The sequence below is a fragment of the Colobus angolensis genome, unplaced genomic scaffold (genome assembly GCF_000951035.1).
Source record: "Colobus angolensis palliatus isolate OR3802 unplaced genomic scaffold, Cang.pa_1.0 Scaffold119, whole genome shotgun sequence".
Lineage (NCBI taxonomy): Eukaryota > Metazoa > Chordata > Mammalia > Primates > Cercopithecidae > Colobus > Colobus angolensis.
Window position 1 is genome coordinate 1,927,876 of NW_012113030.1, and position 26,332 is coordinate 1,954,207.

Genomic DNA, 26,332 nt, shown 5'->3' on the forward strand with positions numbered 1-26,332 from the left:
ATTTTGTATCCTGAGACTTTGCTGAAGTTGCTTATTAGCTTAAGGAGATTTTGGGCTGAGACGATGGGGTTTTCTAAATATACAATCATGTCATCTGCAAACAGTGACAATTTGACTTCCTTAGTCTCTAATCCAATACCCTTTATTTCTTCCTCTTGCCTGATTACTCTGGTCAGAACTTCCAACATTATGTTGAACGGGACTGGTGAGAGAGGGCATCCTTGTCTTGTGCTGGTTTCCAAAGGGAATGCTTCCAGTTTTTGCCCAGTCAGTATGATATTGGCTGTGCGTTTGTCATAAATAGCTCTTATTATTTTGAGATATGTTCCATCAATACCTAGTTTATTGAGAGTGTTTATCATGAAGGGCTGCTGAATTTTGTCAAAGGCCTTTTCTGCATCTATTGAGATAATCATGTGGTTTTTGTCATTAGTTCTGTTTGTGTGATGGATTACGTTTACACATGTGCATATGTTGAACCAGGCTTGCATCCCAGGGATGAAGCCAACTTGATCCTGGTGGATAAGCTTTTTGATGTGCTGCTGTATTTGGTTTTCCAGTATTTTACTGAGGATTTTTGCATCAATGTTCAATAGGGATATTGGTCTAAAATTCTCTCTCTCTTTTTGTTTTTGTTATATCTCTGTCAGGCTTTGGTATCAGGATGATGCTGGCCTCATAAAACGAGGTAGAGAGGATTCCTTCTTTTTCTATTGATTGGAATAGTTTCAGAAGGAATGGTACCAGCTCCCCTTTGTACCTCTGGCAGAATTCGTCTGTGAATCCGTCTCGTCCTGGACTTTTTTTGGTTAGTAGGCTATTAATTATTGCCTCAATATCAGAGTCTGTTATTGGTCTATTCAGAGATTCAAATTCTTCCTGGTTTAGTCTCAGGAGGGCGTATATGTCCAGGAATTTATCCATTTCTTCTATATTTTCTAGATTATTTGCATAGAGGTGTTTATAGTATTCTCTGATTGTAGTTTGTATTTCTTTGGGATCGGTGGAGGTATCTCCTTTATCATTTTTTATTGTGTCTGTTGGATTCTTCTCTCTTTTCTTCTTTATTAGTCTTGCTAGTGGTCCATCTATTTTGTTGATCTTTTCAAAAAAACAACTCCTGGATTCACTGGTTTTTTTGAAGGGTTTTTTTGTGTCTCTATCTCCTTTAGTTCTGTTCTCATTTTAGTTATTTCTTGCCTTTTGCCAGGTTTTGAATGTGTTTGCTCTTGATTCTCTAGTTCTTTTCATTGTGATGTTAGAGTGTCGATTTTACATTTTTTCTACTTTCTCTTGTGGGCATTTAGTGCTATAAATTTCCCTGTACTCACTGCTTTAAATGTGTCCCAGAGATTCTCGTATGTTGTGTCTTTGTTATCATTGGTTTTAAAGAACATCTTTATTTCTGCCTTCATTTCATTATTTACCCAGTAGTCATTCAGGAGCAAGTTGTTCAGTTTCCATGTAGTTGTGCGGTTTTGAGTGAGTTTCTTAATTCTGAGTTCTAATTTGATTGCATTGTGGTATGAGAGACAGTTTGTTGTGATTTTTGTTCCTTTACATTTGCTGAGGAGTGCTTTATTTCCAATTATGTGGTCAATTTTACAATAAGTGTGATGTGGTGCTGAGAAGAATGTATATTCTGTTGATTTGGGAAGGAGAGTTCTGTAGATGTCTATTAGGTCTGCTTGTTGCAGAGCTGAGTTCAGGTCCTGCATATACTTGTTAACCTTCTGTCTCATTGATCTGTCTAATACTGACAGTGGAGTTTTAAAGTCTCCTATTATTGTTTTATGGGAGTCTAAGTCTCTTTGTAGGTCTCTAAGAACTTGCTTTATGAATCTGGGTGCTCCTGTATTGGGTGCATATATATTTAGGATACTTAGCTCTTCTTGTTGAATTTATCCCTTTACCATTATGTAATGGCCTTCTTTGTCTCTTCTGATCTTTGTTGGTTCAAAGTCTATTTTATCAGAGACTAGGATTGCAACCCCTGCTCTTTTTTTGCTTTCCATTTGCTTGGTAGATCTTCCTCCATCCCTTTATTTTGAGCCTATGTATGTCTCTGCATGTGAGATGGGTCTCCTGAATACAGCACACTGATGGGTCTTGACTCTTTATCCAATTTGCCAGTATGTGTCTTTTAATCAGGGCATTTAGCCCATTTACATTTAGAGTTAATACAGTTATGTATGAATTTGATTCTATCATTATGATGTTAGCTGGCTATTTTGCCCATTAATTGATGCAGTTTCTTCCTAGTATCTATGGTCTTTACAATATGGCATGTTTTTGCAGTGGCTGGTACTGGTTGTTTCTTTACATGTGTAGTGTTTCCTTCAGGAGCTCTTGTAAAGCAGGCCTGGTGGTGACAAAATCTCTTGGCATTTGCTTGTCTGTAAAGGATTTTATTTCTCCTTCACTTATGAAGCTTAGTTTGGCTGGGTATGAATTTCTGGGTTGAAAATCCTTTTAAGAATGTTGAATATTGGCCCCCACTCTCTTCTGTCTTGTAGGATTTCTGCCGAGAAACCTGCTGTTAGTCTGATGAGCTTCCCTTTGTGGGTAACCTGACCTTTCTCTCTGGCTGTCCTTAACACCTTTTCCTTCATTTCAACCTTGGTGAATCTGAGAATTATGTGTCTTGGGGTTGATCTTCTTGAGGAGTATCTTTGTGACATTCTCTGTATTTCCTGAATTTGAATATTGGCCTGCCTTGCTAGGTTGGGGAAGTTCTCCTGGATAATATCCTGAAGAGTGTTTTCCAACTTGGTTCCATTCTTCCCATCACTTTCAGGTACACCGATCAAATGTAAATTTGGTCTTTTCACATAGTCCCATATTTCTTGGAGGCTTTGTTCATTTCTTTTTACTCTTTTTTCTCTAACCTTGTCTTCTCACTTTATTTCATTAGTTTGATCTTCAATCACTGATACTCTTTCTTCCACATGATTGAATTGTCTATTGAAGCTTGTGCATGTGTCATGAAGTTCTCATGCCATGGTTTTCAGCTTCATGAGGTCATTTAAGGTCTTCTCTACACTGTCTATTGTAGTTAGCCATTTGTCTAATCTTTTTTCAAGGTTTTTAGCTTGTTTGCAATGGGTTCGAACATCCTCCTTTAGCTTGGAGAAGTTTGTTATTACTGACCTTCTGAAGCCTACTTCTCTTCTGTCAACTTGTCCAACTCATTCTCCGTCCAGCTTTGTTCTGTTGCTGGAGAGGAGCTGCAATCCTTTGGAGGAGAAGAGGTACTTGATTTTTAGAATTTTCAGCTTTTCTGATCTGGTTTCTCCCCATCTTTGTGGTTTTATCTACCTTTGGTCTTTGATGTTGGTGACCTACAGTTTGGGTTTTGGTGTAGATGACCTTTTTTTTGATTTTGATGCTATTCCTTTCTGTTTGTTAGTTTTCCTTCTAACAGTCAGGTCCCTCAGCTTCAGGTCTATTGGAGTTTTCTGGAGTTCTACTCTAGACACTGTTTGCTTGGGTATCACCAGTGGAGGTTGAAGAACAGCAAATATTGCTGCCTGATCCTTCCTCTGGAAACTTCGTCCTAGAGGGGCAACCACCTATATGAGGTGTCTGTGTGTCCCTACTTGGAGGTGTCTCCCAGTCAGGCTACACAGAGGTCAGGGACCCACTTGAGGAGGCAGTCTGTCCATTCTCAGAATTCAAACGCCATGCTGGGAGAACCACTGCTCTCTTCAGAGCTGTCAGACAGGGATGTTTAAGTCTGCAGAAGTTGTCTGCTGCCTTTTATTCAGGTATATCTTGCCCACAGAGGTGGAGTCTAGAGGCAGTAGGCCTTGTTGAGCTGTAGTAGGCTCTGCCCAGTTTGAGCTTCCAGGCCGCTTTGTTTACCTACTCAAGCCTGAGTGATGGTGGACGCCCATCCCCCAGCCAGGCTGCCACCTTGCAGATCCATCTCAGAGTGCTGTGCTAGCAGTGAGCACGGCTCCATGGGTGTGGGACCCACCGAGCCAGGGATGGGGGAGAATCACCTTGTCTGCAGGTTGCTAAGACCTTGGGAAAAGTGCAGTATTTGGGCAGGAGTGCCCCATTTTTCCAGATAGTCTGTCATGGCTTTCCTTGCCTAGAAAAGGGAAATCCCCCAACTCCTTGTGTTTCCTGGGTGAGGCGATGCCCCGCCCTGCTTTGGCTTGCCCTCTGTGGGCTGCACCCCCTGTCCAACCAGTCCTAATGAGATGAACTAGGCACTTCAGTTGGAAATGCAGAAATCACCTGTCTTCTGCGTCGATCACGCTGGGAGCTGCAGACCAGAGCTGTTCCTATTCAGCCATCTTGGAACGCCCTCCCCAGGTTCCACCAAAATTTAATACAATACCACCTCAAGCGATCCTCCTGCCATGGCCTCCCAAAGCGCTAGGATTACAGGCATGAGTCACTGTGCCCAGCTCATGCCAACATCTTGATGTAAAAATAAAACACATTCTTCCTCTCTTCCTTTCCATCCCATTCTTCCAACAAATCCCCCACAATCTATTTGTGCACAGTCTTTGGCTGCATTTAAGAAAGGTGTGTGTTCATGTCACAGGAATGGTTGATCCTACTGTACTCTGCATTTGTTCAACAAAAAACTGCAATATTCTGTTTAGCTCTGGCATTCACATGGACAACTGATGCACTATAGTAAGAGAGATAGGCTGCTCAGAGGACTGGAAGCCATGTCACCAGAAGAGTGAATGGGGACCTGTGAGTATACTCTGAAGAAAGAAAGACCCATGTGTCCACACATTTGAAAAAGTATGTAGAGTACAATGATTAAGAACATGGGATCTAGGTTCAGATTGCCTAGGGTCAGGTCTTTGAAAGGAGTTAGTGGAGATAGGCACCAGGCTCTGACATTCTTTGTGAAGACTTGTTCAAAATCTCTAAAGAAAAGGGCTATGCCATGTCACCCTCCTCTTGTGTATTTACCAAGCCTGACACATCATAGATATGTAATAAATGCCTTAGCTTCCTTTATAAAAACATAATAAACAAAGAACCAAGGTTTCAGAAGCAAATTACACAGGAGGCAGATACACACACTGGTTAAGCACCTGGTAGCAACCGCAAGGCAAATAATAGCAGCTTATCATTGTCTTGTCCACAGCTGGGTATGGTGGTCATGAAAATGATGTGGTGCATTGGAATCATAGTTGCCTCCTGGTAACTGAACAAGGAGGCAGCTTAAGTGAGAATGAACTGCCTTTTTTTTTTTTTTTTTTAAGAGGAAATTTGCATTTTAGGTATTGTTAGTTCTAATGGGTCCAAGTCAGCTTAGAGTCAGCTCTCACTACACACCTTTCATTCTTATAATCTTGGCTCTCTTTTGTTGTTTTGTTCATAAACTTTGACAAAAACATTTTCCTCCCAATGTCATGGTATCCTGCTTTTTTGTTCCCAGTGAAAATACCTGCTATTGAAGCTTCATTAAAAAATACAGTTGTTTTTACTTCACTGCTATCAGAAGAATCTATTACAGTGTTTGTTTTCTCTTCATGTGAGATAATTTAGGGAAATGCTAGCTCTCCACTCCTCAGAAGGTCACTAACTAAAATAAGATGGTTCAATTGATAAGCATTCTTTAAGGAATGTGGAGTATTCCCAAGATCCTATCCTTGCAGGGCTCTAGGCTTTGGAATGAAGTCAAAGTCTTGTTAAAACCTCTGCATCTAAATGTAGCCATTCAGAAAATAGCCATGAAAATTCCTTTTTTCCCTCTACTTTGTCTGTTCTTTAAAGTATCGAAAAATGTAGTATAATTTTGAAGGTTTTACCCACTTAGATCAAATTATTTTATGTATATATATATAAAATGTCAAAATGGATTACAGTTTAAGCATAATACTTATCGCTTGATTATATCATCTCCTATATGTATTTCACATATATAATGTGTATTGTATATACCTATACACACACGTGGTTAGACAATACCACCTAGGAATTAATTATGTGTTGAGTATTATACAGAATACAGGAAAGTATTTCTATATTTCCTTGGGAACCCAGTAGGATATTTCTGTTTTAGTATGTTCTTTCTGTTTGACTCTCTCTCCTTGACTCAATAAAGGCACTGACCCCAAGGAAAACTAACAAGCCAGGTTCCCAAAACAAAATTCTAGAGATTGAGAAACCGGAGGGAGGGCACAATGAGATGCTTCAACATGGAGGTAGGGAGATAATCAAGAAGTCTTTGAACCAAGCTAGTTCAATGAGATTATACCTCTGAACTTCCATACATGAAACTTTCTCATGCCCATTTAGTTTCACTTATGTAATATGTCTGTTCCATATACCTGCCGTTTAAGGGAAGTAAGTTGCCTTTATATTATGTGCCTAAAACATTCTGGTCAAGCTAACCTCTGCAGCCTCCATTTCTCCTTCTCTACTGTTTCTCCATGCACCAGCAACACTCATTCTTAATCTTCTCTGGGGTCCCTGAGTTTCTTTCTGCTTCAGGATAGTCATATTCCTGTTCTTTCTGCCTGGTTCATTCAACCTCTTCAGATTGGTGTGGCTTGTCCTCATTCTTCAGCCCAAGCCTAAACATTGTTTCCAAAAAAGACCTTTCTAGCCAGGCTCGGTGGCTCACCCCTGTAATCCCGGCACTTTGGTAGGCCGAGGCAGGAGGATCACCTAAAACCAAGAATTGGAGAACAGAATGTGCAAAACAGAGAAATTCTGTAGCTAAAAAAAAAAAAAAAAAAAAAAAAAAAAAAAAAAAAAAAACACACCTCCAAACACAACCACCCGGCACCATCAGGGGACAAGATTAGAATCCTTGTTTATAAATTCTCACAGCTTGATAGTTATCTTGCATGGCACTTAACACAATTGGAATGATTCAGTTCCTTGTGCAATGATTTGTTTATTGCCTGTCTCCTCTATTTGACTGTAAATGTTATTAAGGGAGGAGCAGTGCTGATGCTTCCTAAGAGGGTGCCCAACACACAGTAGGTGCACCGTGAATACTTTTGGAATGAATGAATAGAATAGACCCACTGAAAACCTAAAGCTATTTGCAACTCATTTCCATCCACTTGGGGAGTGTCTGACTGGCCTGAAATTTATTTAAGGAAGTATTTGAACCCCTGGCCCTCTGCTCTCTGCCCTCTCCCATACCCCCTCCCCCATACATACCCCCACTAGGGAGTCTGTGCAAACTGCCAATGAAAGATACCCCTTTTTACCACAGAATATTCTCACGTATCCTGGAATTTTATAGATAATAGGTACTTGTTTCCCCCAGTGGTTTCTAGAAAGGAGAGTTGTTCTTAATGAAACTTTAATGTTCCTGCCCTTCCCATTACCGGATGATTGGTAAGACTAATGATGGAGTAAGAGAGAATCAGAAAATTAAATCCTCATAAATTAAATCGTACCATGCTCTAATTCTATTGAGATTCTTCTTTTCAAAATATAAACAGCTCTGTCTAAGTTCTCCCCTTGAACCCAAAGGTGCATTTTTCATTCAGCTCAGTGCACACCTTAGGGAAGGATGTAGCTCTCAATCATGAAACTAACACATTTCCACATTTCTTCTGGTAAACTGAAGTGGGTCTGGCACCACCCTCAGACAGTCTACAGAATTTACCTTGGAAGAAAATAAATATGTTTGACTTAATGCTGTCTGTAGTGAATGACCACAGGGACAGGTCTAAATGGTTTATTAAATAAGAAAGATTGAACATTTGAAAAACTGTTCTCTCTTAAAATATTTCTAACCCACACATGTAATTTATATTATGGCAAAATTCAACACAAAAGGTCTATTGTTTTTGGCAAAATAACTGCAAACATCCTTAATTAGGATGCAAACTGAAAGCACCATTTAATACTGTTGACAGCCATTAGCTTTAGACAGCTGTTTCCACTACTATTTTATTTATGGAAACATATGAAAAGAAGTAAATATGGAACTAGAAGACAAAATTATTCATGACATGTAATATTTAAATCTTATGATTTTTATTTGCATGTCAACATCACAAATAATATGCTCTGAACACCCCCAACTTGGAATGGTAATGAAAAAAACTGTTTTTGCGATGAGAGCTTATTCCCACAGATATTCGAAAAAGATGTCAGCATTTAAGTTAATCAGTATCTGTTTCTAGTGGGCTTTACTTTGAGAAGTGATGGCCTCTTTCTGGGGAGAAAGGATAATTCTTTATCCTGACACCCCATTCCATTTACTACAAGATGTAAATGAATGCCTCCATTAAGTGAATTCCATGGTCAGTCAGTATCTAAAGCAGTCTTTCCTCTATTGTAGTCACTTATTCACCATTCAATAGGAACAGCTAGCTCCTAAAAACGAATCTGAAAGAACGTAACATAGGGCATCATTTTCAAACTGGTAATGCCCCATTCTTCTAGGGCCGTGTCTCATAACTCGGTGTTTCTATGGATTACGGACTGAGGATATGAAAGGGAGGACCAGGTTATGGGTCTGAACATGGCAGAAAGAGAATCTGGTTACATTATCTGGACATTTCAGACACTTCATTTATTTAAATTTTAGTAACCACTTTTAAAGAGATAATTTATGTGTGACAAAATACAAGGTAAGACTGGGCACGGTGGCTAATGCCTGTAATCCCAGCATTTTGGGAGGGTGAGGCGGGCGGGATCACGAGGTCAGGAGCTCGAGACCAGTCAGACCAACATGGTGAAATCCTGTCTCTACTGAAAATACAAAAATTAGCCACACATGGTGGTGCATGCCTGTAAGCCCAGCTACTCAGGAGGCTGAGGCAGGAGAATCGCTTGAACCCAGGAGGCAGAGGTTGCAGTGAGCCAAGATAGTGCCACTGCACTCCAGCCTGGGTGACAGAGCGTGACTCCATCTCAAAAAACAAAACAAAACAAAACAAAAACAAGGTAAAATGTAGAGTGAAAGCATTACATGATATGGTCGAAAGAGCTCTGGTCTCTCGTTCTTTCCCCACCCCTGCCATATGGCTTCAGGTGAACTACTTCAGTAACTCATCTCTGGGCCTTGACTTCCTGTTAGGTTTCCTTATCTGAAAATGTCAATTATTGTGACAAGGATCAGGCAAAATCATGGAGTCTATAAAAATGATTTTAATAGCACAAAGTGGCACAGAAAGTCGGGATATTTTTCTGTGATAACTTAAAAAATGTATGTACCATAGATCACTAATCTGAAGAGTTAAAAAGTTAAGAACTTCAAGGATGGTAACTGACCTGAGTTACCTGGGCTTACTGTTTTAAGTTCTTATTTTACCTCTGCAAACATAGCCTTAGAATTAAGTAAAATGTGAATATGTAAACTGGGTGATCTATTTTATGAGGTTCTGCTACATTTTTCAGTGATTTACTTCCTATTATAAAGTTAATGCATACAAAATGTAAAAGCTCTCAACAGCTTAGAATGGTATTAATATAAAGAATAAGTACTTCCCTCCACCACTGCTCACTTTCTCCCACTCAGTCTCTGTCTCTGCCTCTCTCTCTGTCTCTCTCTCTCTCTCACACAATTCCTCATTTCCACTCCCCAGAGAAAAACATTATAAACAGTTTCTTGTAAAACCAAGTACTTTGAAGATGAAAAACACTGTAAGACATTTATAGATTTTTTTTTAAATTAAAGAAAAATCTAGAATTATCCCATGCCAGTCAGAGTTCGTGAAATCTCAGATTTCCTTGGGACAACAAAATGACCAATTGCTGGGTAAGGGAATTGAAACAATAACCCTGTAAACAAACTGTCCAAAGTGAATGGCCAGAGACAGCCTACAGCAAAGATGGAATAAAGTCTTCAAGAAACACCACCTCCTCATCATGGTTTATAACAACTTGATGACGTTCTTCAACATGTTTTAATGATTATCATACCTTCCCCTTCACAAAGGATTGATTTATTATGGTTTAAATTTAAAGAATACTGGTTTCCCAGTTTTGAATCAGGCTTAGATTACAGAACACATAAAATCAATGACTTTGTTCTAGGCCAGGAGAAAAAAAAAAAGAAAAGAAACACCAACCAGCGTTCGTTTAAGTACACAAGGAATAGTTTGGGGAAAAAATTCCTCCCGCAATTCTGCATACTAACGAGCTCCACTACTCCTTCCCTCACACATCATTGGGACCACCTCACTTCACTTTCATGCCACTTTAACATTCACAAATTACTCCACATATTATTTGTTTTAATCTTCAAAACAATCTTGTCAGATAGAAAAACATTGTTTTTCAATTTACAGATTCAAAAAACTGAAGCTCAGAGCAGTGAAGTGATAGGCTCAAGGTCATTCCACCAGTAAGGGACAAGACTTCACTTCTCACTGAGGTAGACCGATGACTTCTAAACATCTGTCTCCAGCTTAGCTTTTTCCTCACAAGCCACAGGACCCATATCCAACCAATGGACTTAACGTCGGCACTTTGCAGTCCCAAATGCAGTTAGACTCAGAGTTTCCAGGCAGAGCCCATAATATTCCTCCATAAGCCCATTTCTCTTTCAGTGGTTTTCTTTCCCAGTGAATGGTGCCACAATTGTTTCAGTTGCTCAAGCCAAAAACCTAGGCATCCTTCTGAACCTCCTACTTTTTCTCAACATGCACTTATGGTCCATCACCACACCCTGCAGATTCTGCCTTCGGAATATTTCTCAAATAGGCCCAGTCCTCCCTGTCTCCCCCATAGACGCTATAGTCCAAGACCCCACCACCTTGTATTGCAATCATTTCCATGTATACATTCTGCCTTTTCCCTCCCAACCCCACCCCATCCCTTCTCCACACTGTAGCCAGAATCATCAGGCTGTTCCTCTGCTTAAAATCATTTGTCAGCTTCCAAATGATGAAGATAAGAATCTTAGATGAAGATAAGAATCCTTAGTGTGGCCCACAACGGCCAGTATGATCTGATCCCCTTGTGTCTCTCTAGCCACATTCTTGCCTTCACCTTTTTGCTTTCATCGCTTGGGCTATTTTTTCATTTTAGCCAAGGTACCCAGCTCTCTCCCTCCTAGAGCCTTTGTGCTGGATGTTCCATGTGTCTGGAATGCTTTTGCCCATTTGCTGTCCCTTGCTAATTTCTAACTCATTCTTCAGCTCAAATGTCACTTCCTCAGGGAAGCCTTCCCTGACCATCAGGTTTGTACTGGGGGAATTGCTCCTTTATTGCTCCTAAATATGAGTTTGTTTGTTCACTTGTTGTTGTCTGTTACGTCCATTACCTTGTAAGCGCTGGGACAGCTTCTCATTATTGCATCTCCTGGTGGTTGGCACAGGGCTTGGCACATGTTAGACGCTCAATAAATAAGGGTTCAATGACGACTGAAAGCCAGGAGTCACACTCAGACCTGTTGATCCCACATTTTACGCATAACATTCCTCCCAGCCCCCAATCTAGTGGGCCCCAGTGCCTAGATCATTAAATCAGAGTCCTGATTAATAAATGAATCACTTATTTACTAGTACTATCTAGTATATATTTACTAGTATAATCTGGGGATGGGAAGTGCTATCTAATAGAGAATTCATTTGGCAAAGGAATCAGTGCTTTTAACTTGGAAGCTAAAATTGGAAATGAAATTCTGATCTACATGGCACATTTTAGCACTGTCAAAGGAAGTTTGTGATTTAAAATTGTTAACAGTCAAATATATAGAAAGCAACGCATTAGCATTCTTCACTGGTGCAACACTACTGTTCAAAGAAGGTTACAGTGGAATTTATTCAACTTTCACTTTTTAAAATAATGAAAGCCAGGCATAGTTGTTCATACCCATAATCCCAGCATTTTGGAAGGCTGAGGTGGGAGGATCACTGAAGCGCAGAAGTTCAAGACTAGCCTGGGCAACAAAGGGAGATCCCAATTTCTACAGAAAAATAAAAAAATTAGCTGAGCATGGTGGCACATGTCTGTAGTCCCAGCTACTCAGGAGGCTAAGGTGGGAGGATCATTTGAGCCCAGGAGGTGGAGGCTGCAGTGAAACACTGTTTCAAAAAAAAAAACTAACTAAATAAATGAAAACAAAATAAAATAAAATAATGACAAATCATATCTCAGTAAACATCCTATTGTAGGATACTTTGGATGGGAGTGAGGAAATGAGGCATTCCAGTTACAGGTTCTCAGCTTGGTAAAACTTATAAAAACATAAAAAATAAATTATAAACCTATGACGAACAAAATGTATCTTTTATTTAAAGATTTAGAAGATAGTTTTCAGGGTCCTGATTAATAAATGAATCACTTATTTACTAGTATAATCTAGATGTGGGAAGTGCTATCTAATAGATAATTCATTTGGAAAAGTGCTGGTTGACATTTCACTGAATATCATTAGAAAAAATTGGGCAAACACATGCTAACTTTTTTTTTTTTTTTTTTAAATAAGATCTTTTCCTGTCACCCAGGCTAGAGTGAAGTGCCATGGTCATGGTTCACTGCAGTCTGGTCCTTCCACGCTCAAGCAATCTTTCTACCTCAGTCTTGTAGGCAGCTGGGACGACAGGCACTTACCACAGCACCTGGCTAATTTTTAAAATTTTGTAGAGACAGTGTCTCACTATGTTGCTCAGGCTGGTTTTGAACTCTTAGCCTCAAGCAATCCTCTTGTCTCAGTCTGCAGAGTAGTTGGGACTACAGATGTGTGCAATCACACCTGGCTAATGTTTTTTTTTTTTATTTTTTATTTTTTTTTTTAGAGATGATGTCTCACTATGTTCCCTGGGCCTGTCTCAACTCTTGGCCTCAAGCAATCCTCCTGACTCAGCCTCCCAAAGTGCTGGGATTACAGGCTTCAGCCACTGTGCCAGCTTAGTTTTTTTGTTCTGTTTTGTTTTTTTAACAATTCAGAACATTTAATAACTTAAGTGTATTGATTAATTGTAGAATAAAGTTTGTACTTGTGGATTTTCTTTTTTAGCATACGACCAAACATACATCTGATTAATCTTCTTTTTTTTTTTTGAGATGGAGCCTCACTCTTTTGCCCCGAGTGGAGTGCAATGGCACCATCTCGGCTCACTGCAACCTCCACCTCCCAAGTTCAAGAAATTCTCCTGCCTCAGCCTCCTGAGTAGCTGGGATTACAGGCATGTGCCACGATGCCCGGCTAATTTTTGTAGCTTTGTAGAGTGGTTGTCTTACAGTCTGAAAAACAGAGTTGGTTTCATGGGTGTGTGACTAGTGCTGTCATGTGGGGCCTGTACATAGAAGATATGAGCCCCATGATTGGTATAATGCTCTACTGTCATTGTTTTGAAATTCTTAATAAGTTCTGAACAAAGGGCTCTGCATTTTCATTCTGCTCTGGGCCTTACAAATTATTTAGCAGGTTCCTGCTAAAAAAAATCTCAGTGTTTTGAGCTTCTTCGTGTCATCCAGAAACAAAGTGTTTATTGCACTCATTTTCTATACCTTGACAAGAGAAGAACTCTGAGGGTCCCTGGAATCAGAATTGTCAGTCACTAGGCGGGTCTATATACACTGGCCAATCAGGGATTTCAGACCAAAAAAACATAAGCTTCTACTCAATAAATGAGATTTCCAAATACAGTGAAACCTGGTTAACAACTTTGGTTAGTGAAGTGAAGCAATGTCAACAGATGGTTAATGTGGAACACATGGTGTAGATTCAGCTGTTATTTGAGAAAAGTCCTGGCCTTTACTAGAATATGGGGGATAGCTGGGCAAAGACAGGTAAAACTAACTTTACTGAACAGTCTAGTCAGCCATACTAGAAATAGTTTTATGATTTTAAAAAAAGTCCTTCAATACTTTTCTACTAAGAAAAATGAAGAACTGGACCCCTAAGGGAAACTGCCCGCTTGTGAAAAATGTTACTCCAACTGGGGCATCCAGGATTGCAATTTTAATTGCAAGCAAGCAATTTGATGGTAGGGAAAAATTCTGTGATACTATGGCTTAAAAGCACATCCTGTGCTACTTTTATAGTGCAGAAGTTGAAAAAGGCTGTTCGTATCTGTAAGTTACCATTTAAAAAGTTATTATTATGATTATTATTATTTAGAAACAGGATCTTACTTGGCCGGGCGCGGTGGCTCACACCTGTAATCCTAGCACTTTGGGAGGCCGAGGTGGGTGGGTCGCCTGAGGTCAGGAGTTTGAGACCAGTCTGGGCAACAAGGTGAAACCCCGGCCGTACTAAAAATGCAAAAAAAATTAGCTGGGTGTGGTGGCGGGCACCTGTAATCTCAGCTACTCGGGAGGCTGAGGCAGGAGAATCGCTTGAACCCCAGAAGCAGAGGTTGCAGTGAACTGAGATTACACCATTGCACTCCAGCCTGGGTGACAAGAGTGAAACTTTGTCTCCAAGAGAAAAATATAAAAAAGAAAGGAAAAGAAAAAAAGAGAAAGAAATAGGGTCTTACTCTGTCACCAGGCTGGAGTGCAGTGGTGCAACCATAGCTCACTGCAGCCTTGAACTCCTGGGCTCAAGCGCTCCTTCCACTGCAGCCTCCCAAGTAGCTTGACTATAAGTGGACACCACCATGTCTGGTTAATTTTTTAATTTTTTGTAGAGAGGTCCCATTGTGTTGCCCAGGCTGGTTTCAAAATTCTCAGTGTTAAGCAATCCTCCTGCCTTTGCCTCCCAAAGTGCTAGGATTACAGGCATGAACCACTGCACCCAGCCTATAAACTATCATTTCAAAATAATAATATTGAAGATGATGATAATAATTATCATCATTGTTATTTTGCATCAAAAGCAAATGACTCTAGAAGAATCGATTGAATACCTACCCTAATTAACCTAGATTAAAAATTAATACCCAGGTGAAATTTAAATTTTAGGCCGACAATTTTTCCTTGTGAGTTCAAAACTTATTTAAAATATAAAACTTTCAACTTTCTTGAGAAAGTTATACTCCTGAGACAAAAAGTAAGTAATAATATAGTTTCTAGAAATTCCTATTAGTAATAAAGGGAAAGCACTCAGTTGTAACAATAGCTTCTTCAAGAAGATAAATTTTGGTGTCAGACTTGGGTTCAGTCCTCAACTTTACTGTTTACTATGTGAGCCTGGGCAATTTCCTTGATCTTTCTAAGCCTCCGCTTCTGGATTTGAAATAGGGATAACAGCACTCAATGCAGATGTAAGGATCGAATTAGATAATAGATGTAGGTGTCCAGCACAGTGACCAGGACAGGATAAACATTCTACAAATGGAGCTATCTCACTGATAGGATTTTTCCTCCAGGATTTTAATTTATGAAATAGTTACCTTATTGACAGGAATCATGTTTTTGACATTGTAGTAGAAGCCAAAATAAACCATGTTGAAAACTCCATGTCGTCCCAAAGTTGCAGTTAATCCTTTGTTGAGGCCCTGGAGTCCCCAGCCTTCCTTCTTAATGATTTGTCTTGCATAACCCACAGTGGATGGTTGCTGCAGAAGAGAGAAGCAAAGCCAGAATGATCATCTTTGGGATTGTGGAATACAGTAAATTACCATATTAACTTCCCTTCAAGCCAGAATTATTAGGGACTTTTTCCCCCCAGCTATGAATAATCATGCCTAGATCTGTGTCTTTTAAAATCAGCAAACCCAAGAAGCAAACAAAATTGCATGCATAAAAACAGGCTTTAAAGAAAAAGATTGTTGGCAAAGAACAAATCATTTTGATAGAATTAGTGAAACTGATGTTATATAATAACTATCATCACTTTCAACATGTAAGTAATTATATCCAATTCTGAATTATTCACACTAATGAAGGAGATTAACCATATAGATAATTTGGTAATCCATAACTGCACATTATCCAAAAGGAATTTGTATTTGGCTCCTGAATCCAGTGTATTTACCTTTCTAATTATGTTTTTCTGAAGCTAATGTTACAGTCTTGATTCCATTGCCTCAAAGGTTGAAGCTGGCACTATGTTATAAATTGGCCATAAATAAATAGCTGTTGATTGTACACATCCTCAAGCAGATATGCAATCAGTGTGTGTATCACTGCTGTGATAAATTATACATAAATGGTGTTGGGAGTACTCGGTTACCACCTTGAAATTACTCCTTTCCAGTCCCCTGATTGATTATCCAAGGCTGAAATGTCCTGACTGCTAGAATCCAGTCTGGCTGAAGAGCTCACCACCGTTTACCCTGAGATTAACAATTCGTTACAATACAATTACAATTCACATGGGTTTTAAAAAAATGTATGAGTGATTGTTTCTTTTTTTGAAGGTACTGTACAAAAGATATCTCTCATATTTTCACTGAATATTTAATAGTGGAAACTGTTTTTTTTTTTTTTTCACCCATGAGGTACACACTGACATGACATTTGTTTGATATTTCACTGAAGCAGGTTGTTAGAGTGGTTGTGGCAGTCTGGCACACTTTCAGACTAAAAGTATTTTCTTATGTGCAATTAAGGCTACATCAGCAGAAGAGAATAGAACAAATTCCATCAAGGCTTTTCTTCCAATCTGCATTTATAATAGCTATGTAACTAATGTGAAACATTTAAATGAGCTTGTTTAGATAGTAAATCCTATAGTTTTGGCTGATAAATGATTTGAAGACTCTAGCTACAATTCTACACTCAACTTCATCTATTAATTTAAGGGAGCTAATTACAATCAATTACAATAAGCTTAAGAAAACTCTTCTTTGTAATATGAAAAAACCATGTGAGAATACATCTTAAAACAATAAGACATATCATACAGGAAAACCAAAAGATTTTCTGAAGGTTAAAGTTTACTTTCTGTTTGACAACATGAGATTGTTTTGTGTTTCAGCACATTGACTTTCATCCCCAAATCATTATTTTGGGGTTCTCAAAAGAGATAGGACAAGTTGAGCAGAAACTCATTTTTGTTGTAAAGACCCCGGAGGTGCTGAGTAAACTGCCCAAGTACTGCTGTCTTGCTTCAAGAAAGGCAGTCTAGGGGTGGGGGAAGGAGAGGACAGCTTTCCTGGGGCTGGAAAGAACAGGACAGAGGTGAGGCTGCCTGACCAACACAGGTTCTCCCTGCACCCAACCTAAACCTTTTCTCCATCCTCACTCCTCTGAGGTCCTGAGAGCATGAGGGAGGAGGAGCTCCGAGGCCATTTAAGTTTTAGAGCAACATAGAAACCAATGGCGCTAAAATAAAGTGCAAATAACAATGGCTTTCCCTAAAAAATGGGTGTAAAGATGTTTCTATTGTTTAAAAGTGTTAGTATGCTAAGTCATTAGAATTAGGATGACTAAACTAAGTATTAATTTGGATAGCATCTTTCTCATCATCTTGAGAAGATTTCTCCTAGATCTTGGCGAGAGTTGACAAATATTCAAATGGCATTTGCTAATTGTCCGTTTCCTGATTTTCACTGACTTGGGTGCTGTGTGTGTATAAGCAAACACAATGCATGGATTTTTTTTTTTTTCTTCTGAGACGGAGTCTCGCTCAGTCGCCCAGGCTGGAGTGCAGTGGTGCGATCTCGGCTCACTGCAAGCTCCGTCTCCCAGGTTCACGCCATTCTCCTGCCTCAGCCTCCCAAGTAGCTGGGACCACAGGCGCCCACAGCCACGCCTGGCTAATTTTTTGCATTTTTAGTAGAGACGGGGTTTCACCGTGTTAGCCAGAATGGTCTCGATCTCCTGACCTCGTGATCTGCCCGCCTCGGCCTCCCAAAGTGTTGGGATTACAGGCGTGAGCCAGGGCGCCTGGCCATAATGCATGGATTTTAAACTCAAGTGTTTTGTTGAGTTCGAACTCTAGTTGTCAGTAATTAATTGAAGAGTAGCATAGTAATTGGAAATAGGAGCTCAGAGCTAGACAGTTCCAAGTTTGAGTCTCAGCAATACCACTTGTACTTTGGCAAGTATTTTATTCTCTCTGATTAATTCTCACTTTATTAATTTGTAAATAAGGATAATGATAGAATCTTCCTGAGGCTGGTGGCTTCTGCAGTGGCTCAAACCTGTAATATCAGCATTTTGGGAGGCTGAGGCAGGAGGAGTGCTTGAGCCCAGGAGTTCAAGACCAGCCTGAGCAACATAGTAAGACCCCAGTCTCTACAAAAAATTTAAAAATTAGCCAGGCACCGTGGCAAGCCTGTGATCCCAGTTACTCAGGAGGCTGACTCAGGAGGCTGACATGGGAGGATCACTTGAGGTCTGGAAGGTGAGGCCGCAGTGAACTGTTTATCCTGTCATTGCACAGTGACAGGCTCCAGCATGGATGACAGAGGGAAAGCGAGACCCTATCTCAAAAAACAAACAACAACAACAACAAAACTTCCTCACAGGATTTCTGAGATTGTTGAAAGAAGTCAATGAGCTTAGTCCATTGTAAGCAACTTACTCCATTCTAAGCATTCACTATACACTTAGGTGTTAACAATAATGGCAGTTATGCTGACAATCATAAAAATAGTTATAACAATAAAATGACAGGTAATTTCTTTGTTAGTTGAAGGCAGTGGCAACCAAAAGGTGGAATCTGATTTGAGAGAGAGAAAGCTTCTTTATTTCTTCATTCCTTCTGGCCGTCCTTTCCTTTTCCCAGAGTCCCAGACCTTTGTGATAAAGTCCACCAGAAATGCATGCAGAATGCAAGACAACAGGTCTGCTTCCTCCGAGACTCAACAAAATTCAATGCTTGGAGTAGAGATCTTGTTCCAGGTATAGTGCCTCACCCAGGAGCTTTCCTTTCTGGAGCAGTAGATCCTATAAATTGGCCTCTTCCTTATCCCTCAAAGTGAGTACCCTGGCTAAGATCTCTGCATATGGGAGGAAAGGCTGGCAATGGAAAAGCACGTGAATTGGGCTTCCCCCTCTACATGGCTTTCCAGCCTACAGAGCACATTCATGTATGTGATCAGGTAGCTGGAACACAGGAAGTGCTCAACACCTTTAGCCATTATCATACATGCTCAATACTTTAGGTGTCATTTAATCCTCTCAATAAGTGTGTGAGATATGTCTTATCATGACCCCTATTTGGAAGATAAGGAAATTAAGACTTAGAAGTTAAGTTACTCGCCCAAGATTACAGAATAAATGGTAACAACAGGGCTCCAACTGAGGTTCCTTGAACTCCAAATCTGTACTTTTACACTCTTGGTGGTTCTGCCATCCTAACATATCTAATTGCTTCTCTCAGCAACCTTGTAAGGTAGGCAGCTGGTGTATCTCATTTTTCAGGTGAGGAAATCAAGGATTGTTAAGCAACATGCCTAAGATAAAAATGCTGCTGATAAATGGCTTAAGCAGAACTCTGCATCTAATCCAATGTTGTTCCTTACACACTCATTGTTATTATACATAGTTTCAGAGTTTGACAATCCAACTGATCTAAGTAACAGATGAATAATAGTACAGATATATTTTTCTGGCAAATGGAGGCCTTGGGATAAAGAAAACCAGAACTCAATTGCCTATAAAAATAAGAAGTAATAGTATGATAGTGTGTTTTCTTTCTTCATTCAAGGACATTGTTTCACACACATGTAAGCAAATATTTAATTAGAAAGGCAAAACATGACTTCCACTAGGATGCTTAAATAGGAAAATACAGAATAATTTTGACTAGATCTCTGTAAACACATGGAATTTTACTAAACTTATTTGATTATGGGGTTTCCATTTAAAAACAAAATGGTAACTGATTAGCAGCATCAGCCAAATGATTCCAAAACTATCTAACCCAGCAGATCACCCACTAGCTCAGTTTCCTTCTAATATTTAGATTCACTCCAATTTTCATATTTAGTTACCAATTGTGGGCCAAATTGCACTCTAACTTTCCTCGTTGTACTTTCATTGACTGCACCCAATCTGAAAAGCATGGAAGAATAAGTGGATTGGGATGAGACTTAAATATTTTTGCTTTAATTTTTACATGAAGAGCTATCCTGATGATTTTTATATTTACCTATGAGAGTATTCTATAATGGTTATGGGAAATGGAATCAAATTTCTGTTTAAAAAGTTGTTAAAAGGTTTAATTAAAAAAGCAGATCCTTGGCCGGGCACAGTGGCTCATGCCTGTAATCCCAGCACTTTGGGAGGCCAAGGAGGGTGGATCACGAGGCCAGAAGTTCAAGACCAGCTGGCCAATATGGTGAAATCCTGTCTCTACTAATAATACAAAAATTAGCCAGTCATGGTGATACAGGCCTGTAGTCCCAGCTACTTGGGAGGCTGAGGTAGAAGAATCCCTTGAACCCGGGAGGTGGAGGTTGCAGTGAGCAGAGATGGTGCCACTGCACTCCAGCCTGGGCGACAGAGCGAGACTCCGTCTCAAAAATAATAAATACATAATTAAATAAATAAGGAGATCCTACGTGAAATAAGCCAAACACAGAAAGAAAATATCATATGATCACTTATATATAGAATCCAAAACAAAAAAGGCCAAATATGCATGTAGATAGAATAAAACAGTGGTTACCAGGGGTGATACGAGGAGCAGGGAGAGATGAGGAGATGCAGGTCGAAGTGTGCAAAGCGTCAGCAGGATGAACAAGCCTAGAGATCTAATGTCCAACATGAGGACTAGAGTTAATAAAATCGTATTGTACTGTTTTAGTGAGTTTTGTTAAATAAGCAAATTGTAGCTGCTCTTGCCACACACAAAAATAGTCACTATGTGAGATGATAGATATGTTAATCTGCTTCTCTATAGTAACCATTTTATTATCTATTTGTATCCCATAACATCATGTTGCCAACATCAAATGTATCTAATAAAATAATTTTAAAATACAAAAAAATGTTAAAAAGAGAGAGAGAAGACCCTTGGTGTAAATGAAGCTTCCAGGCACCACTCTGGGGCACTGAATCCTTACTCTCTGAGAGCCCAGTACTACCAACAAATCACTGCGATGACCTGTGACAGCCCAAGTTATTTTTTCTGGAGTTCTTCCATCTGACTACTGACCATACCTGGCTCTGATTAGCTCATGAGATCACAGGCAGGATTTTAGGCAGCAGGTATTGTTCCCCGGGTAAATACCAGTAAGAGTACGGCCAGTGGGTACAGGCTTGGGTGTGTCAGTGGATTTCCTCCATCTCTAAGGCCAAAGAAGAGTTCTAGCCACAGCATGTCAAAAGAAAGCACGCTCCACATGCATTCCTATGGAAAGGTGAACGGGTTGCATTTGAAAGCCAGTGGAATACGGGTGTTGCACCGGATTTCATCACATGGCTGGAAAGCAAACCGGATGAGACTACACAATGGAGTGAGTGTCCATATCTGGGCCTTCAGAAAAACACTGCTTTGTTTAAAAAAAGGGGACCCAGTTGCTCCACTAAGGTAGGAAAATATGCTTGTTCTTCAGGAAATGAAGATCATTCATACTTTTCATTACTCAAATGAGGTCTTGAAGCATTTTCATACATTTGAAAAATTTAAAAATCAGAGAAAAACCTTCCTTTTATTTGAGAACAAAATGTAAGTGAAAGGAGAAGAATCAAGCTGAAAAAGTCCACATTTATAGTTCTCTTAGCTTAGATATTTCACAAATTCATCATTACAGTTTGTTTTAATAGGGCATGATTATGAACAAAAAGATACCCAGATATAATTAGAGTCTATTCAGAGTGTATGTTGGATGAACAGGTCTATTTGCAAACAACCGGTGAGTGGAGAAGAATTTGCTGTCAACAACCCCTCCCAGACACTGAACCACAAAACTATGTCAATATCAAATTGCTGTTCAATAGCCAGCCCTGGAGGAGCAGGGCGCCCTGCAGGTGATGAGATGCTGACGCTGTGCCTTGCCCCTGCACCAATGGCAGAGCTGGGAAGAAAGAAGGTGACAGTGCTGTGGCCACATGGGTTACGACTCAGGAAAGACTGGCAACAAAGAGGAGGCTTTGCTTCTTCATGGTCTCATAAACACTTTCTTTTGCTTTTCCCTTGAGCTTCTTAATTATCCAGATTTCTTTATCCCAATGAAAACAGTATGGTTGACTAGAAAGAGACATCTACGTTAATGTTCAGTTTCTTAGAGCTAACTTTTTTGGGCTTTATTTTCCCTACCCTATAAAATGTGGATAAAGCCACCAACCTTATAAAGAGAGATTTGAAATATCAACTGAGTGTGAGCATCAGAAAAAATGGAAGGGTTCACAGTGGCGACAACTGGGATAGGGTTAGAGGGAGATGTTGGCAAAAATCAACTAATTTTTCTTTATATAGCTCTGTCTTACTTGATTTGTTAAAAAAGTATTATGTTAATAATTCACAAAATTATATAAATATTTTAAAAAATCAAATAAAGGGAAAAAGTCACATAAGGCAAATTGTAGAGTGTCTGATATATAGTAGATATTCTGCAAATGGTAGCTATTATCATTACTTCAAAGTCTTGATTCTGAAAACAAAAATCTAGGGTTCCTGACACAGTTGAATGGAAGACAAGTCTATTTTCTATAAATGATAGAGAGACAACTTGGCTGCTGCTTTAGATATTATTGAAAGATAACTAGGAATGGATTCATATGCATAATTTTCTTTTCTGCCCACAGGAATCATAGACTGGAAAGAAATAATTTCTGTGCTGAATTATTGCCAGGCAGTGTTTTACACAGTAATGCAGGAAAAATTTGAACTTAACCCAATACATCATCATGAATGTTGACATGCCCTTGAAGCTGGCTTCTCCCACTATCTGTAAACAGAGCCACACGCTCACTCTCTGTATAACTCAACTTCTCTCTCTCTCAAAAGAGATGATCACAAAACACAGCCCTTCAATTTACTTTATCAACATAAAGTTGACTCTATGTAATATAATAAGTTTAAACATTTGTTGATTTTCTATGGAGAACATACTCAGTAAGCTTTGTAATATCATACATGATCTAATTGGTCGCTATCAGATCATTAAGTTCCCAGGATAAAGTGTGTAGAACTGTATTTATTGGTGTTATCCCAAACCAGAAGCAAACCCTGAGCTAATTTTTAAAAAAATTCCTGTTTTTAAAGATTTTACCATCAGTTATACATTTGCTATCTGTTTGTTGATCCTTAAAATTATAATCAGAGCAAGATAGAACACTAAGTATTTCTTTCTTGGGCTGAACATCTTTGAAGACTAAATGGAGGTAAAACAGGCTTTTGTAATTTCCTATAGGTTTAGTTTCATATTTGGGGTGAGAATGATTATGTTCATATGTAACGTAGATAAAAAATGACAGACTAGAAGGAAAACCTGTGCCCCAGCCACACATCAGAGGCAAATCCTATAGACCTCAAGGGAAGGAAAACATAACCCTTCAGCCAAATAATAACTTTGAAGTAGATTTCAAAGTGGAGAGGAAAACTGGGAAACAATTCACACAAGATTTTGCTTCTGGGGAGAAATTCACATTTTTCCAGGCTAGCAGAGAGCATGCCAGCCAAACACCACTTGGCTTAGCACAACTAATAGGGGACTTCTAGTTCTTATAAATATACAGATAAAAACCAATGCACCCAGTTTGGGGAGGTCCTGTAAGGACAGCAAGCTACAAAGTCACATTGGCAAGACTGGGTGTGCAAACCATCTCCAACAGGGAAATCCTTGGGCAAGCTTAGTCCCAAGCCAAAGAGACAACAGATCAGAACAACTCTTTGCCTGGGTTTAGTTTGAAGGATGGGGGGAAATTTGGGTCTATCCCAATTTTATCCACACACGTTTTTACACCCAGTGAACCAAACCAGAGCATGACAAAGCTATGATTACTTTGCTTCCCACAGAAGGTCAAGCATATTTAAATTACAGACTGGTTTTCTTTATTCACTGTGAAGTTTAAGCTACTGGCCAAGACTCTGGTATTAGAATTGGAGGAAGTGTGGCAGGGATTATAGTCTTTGACTAATACAGTGGTAATTTAAGAAGTGTAGGCAAGACAAGCACACCTATTAAAATATGTTATACATAAGCTGGAAGTATATGAGGGCAGTATCAGGAACTAAATTTACCACATTTTAAATTCACATTATTTATTTATTTAATTAATTTTTATTTTTTAATTTTTTTATTATACTTTAAGTTCTAGGGTACATGTGCACAACGTGTAGCTTTGTTACATATGTATACATGTGCCATGTTGGTGTGCTGCACCCATTAATTCATAATTTACATTAGGTATATCTCCTAATGCTATCCCTCCCCGCTCCCCCCACCCCACAACAGGCCCCGGTGTGTGATGTTCCCCTTCCTGTGTCCAAGTGTTCTCATTGCTCAATTCCCACCTATGAGTGAGGACATGTGGTGTTTGTTGTTTTTGTCCTTGCGATAGTTTGCTGAGAATGATGGTTTCCAGCTTCATCCATGTCCGTACAAAGGACATGAACTCATCCTTTTTTTATGGCTGCATAGTATTCCATGGTGTTTATGTGCCACATTTTCTTAATCCAGTCTATCATTGATGGGCATTTGGGTTGATTCCAAGTCTTTGCTATTGTAAATTCACATTTTTAAAAAACAGTTTATGGTTAAACTGGGTGAAAGGCATATTTTGTGAGTAACATACTTCTGACTGGGTAGAGGATCAGAAGGGAGAGCCCAGGGCAGCTGGAGCAGGCACAGTACCTGTCGTTCTTGATGGGAACTCCACTTGCAGCTCCAGCACCCCAGTTCCTATCATTTGGCTGCCATGAACCTAACAGAAGGAAGTTTTGCTCTATGCCAGTGCTGCACTTGGATCCTGGCTACAGGGCACCATTCTTGCCTTCTGCCAGCCAGGCCAACCCCACATGGCCAAAGGGACATCCACCTACAGCCCACACCTTCTTCTAGACCATGCTCTCTGCACCTGGAACTGTAGCAGTTCCTTTGTTCCATCTCTATCTCTCCCCTTACCCAGAAGATTTTCAGTATTATATTAAGTATCATATTGGCTACTGTTGTCCTCGGCTGCCTCTGCTGTCCTCTGCTGCAGTGCCCCTCTCAGCTGCAGCAACTTCTTGCTGGAAGTTGTTTGGAAATTTCATGTTTAAAAGATTCCACTGACTCACCACCTTAGGCTGTAGAAATAGGAAAATCCAAAATACATTGTATAGGACACCAGGGTGGTTTATGTCCAAGACATTAGGGTAGACAGGCTGAACAGTAGACATGCTTCCTGAGAAATTCTCCCAATTGGCAGGACAAGAGCTACCTATCTGCAAAATAAGCATCTACGGGGTACCTGCTCTGCTTTTCTTAAAGGTGTTGTCAAGCCAGTTGGCCATTCTGCATGTAGCCCATCCATTTGGTGTTCCACCGCAACTAGTAGCTGACTGAAAAGGCTGAAAATGAACTAAGTTCATAACCTTCCATGTGAAGTGATTAAGAAGGCTTAATTGAGAATTCATGTTAACTTTATACAGCTATTCCAGAGGAAGAAATCTCTTGATTGTGGTAGAATTCTTCCCAAAGTGGCCTCAAATGTTTTTAGTTTCATCTCTAACTTCTGCTGCTAAGTGCTAGTTATTTACACTAAACAGATATCCAGCTACTGCTATATATGATAATGGGCCCTTATCTGAGTTTAAAGACCTTATCAACAGGCACTGTAAGCAGGCTGCCAGTCCATAGGCCTTCATAAGGAATTCAGGCTGAATGGATGGCCCTGGTATCTGATAATGGCCTAAGGCACACTGAGGGAGAAGACTGTTGCTCAGTGAGCTCTGCTGGTGCCCAAAACAGGAGTCAGCTGTGACTGCTCAATATTAATTGGGGCAATATCTCAAAATAAATCTGTCTCTACTTAAACTTACGGATTTGTAAGATCACCTTGCATCTAGAAATAGTTATCATTGGTTGAATGCCTACCATTTTCCAGGCTCTGTGTTAAGACCTTTGCGTATATTAACACATTAAAAGTCTCATAAAAATCATGTTGTAATAATAACGACTAACATTTACTGAACCATCACTGCATGCCAGGCCATACTGACAGCTTTATGTAGTCTCATCTATTTGACTGTTTGACATGGCTATTACTATTAGTTTTTTCCTAACAAATGAGGAAACTGGGCTAGGGTCAGGGTAGGAGATGTGAAGCTGTCACATAGTCAATAACTGAGATCTCCCTCCGGGTCTTGTGCTTCCAACCACTACACAAATGGCTTGCTGTAAGGAGATGGACTGATCACTACCATTTTACCAATGAGGGAACTGCATGTACGCTGTTCAAGGCCACACTATGGGATAATGGTAAAAAGTGTAATGAGAACTTCGTTGTGTCTCTCCCCACAAGATTATTCTTCCTGTTCTACACAGCTCTGATTGTATATGCTCTTCAGTAATTGGCAAACAAAGTTTAAACTCTGTTAGAAATTACAGAGTAGGAAAAAATATGGGTTCTGCTCCTATAAATGAAATCATGGCACCTGAAT

At 39.7% G+C, this 26,332-nt stretch overlaps 1 protein-coding gene across 2 annotated transcripts in view; it reads right to left on the reverse strand.

Moving 5' to 3' along the window:
- Positions 1-26,332, reverse strand: part of SLC25A21 (solute carrier family 25 (mitochondrial oxoadipate carrier), member 21) — a 502,554-nt gene that overhangs the window by 18,253 nt on the left and 457,969 nt on the right. For both annotated transcript variants that reach the window (XM_011926083.1, XM_011926075.1), the window contains exon 7: positions 15,240-15,404. In XM_011926083.1, coding sequence (XP_011781473.1) covers positions 15,240-15,404 — 165 coding nt within the window. The remainder of the gene's footprint in view (positions 1-15,239; positions 15,405-26,332) is intronic.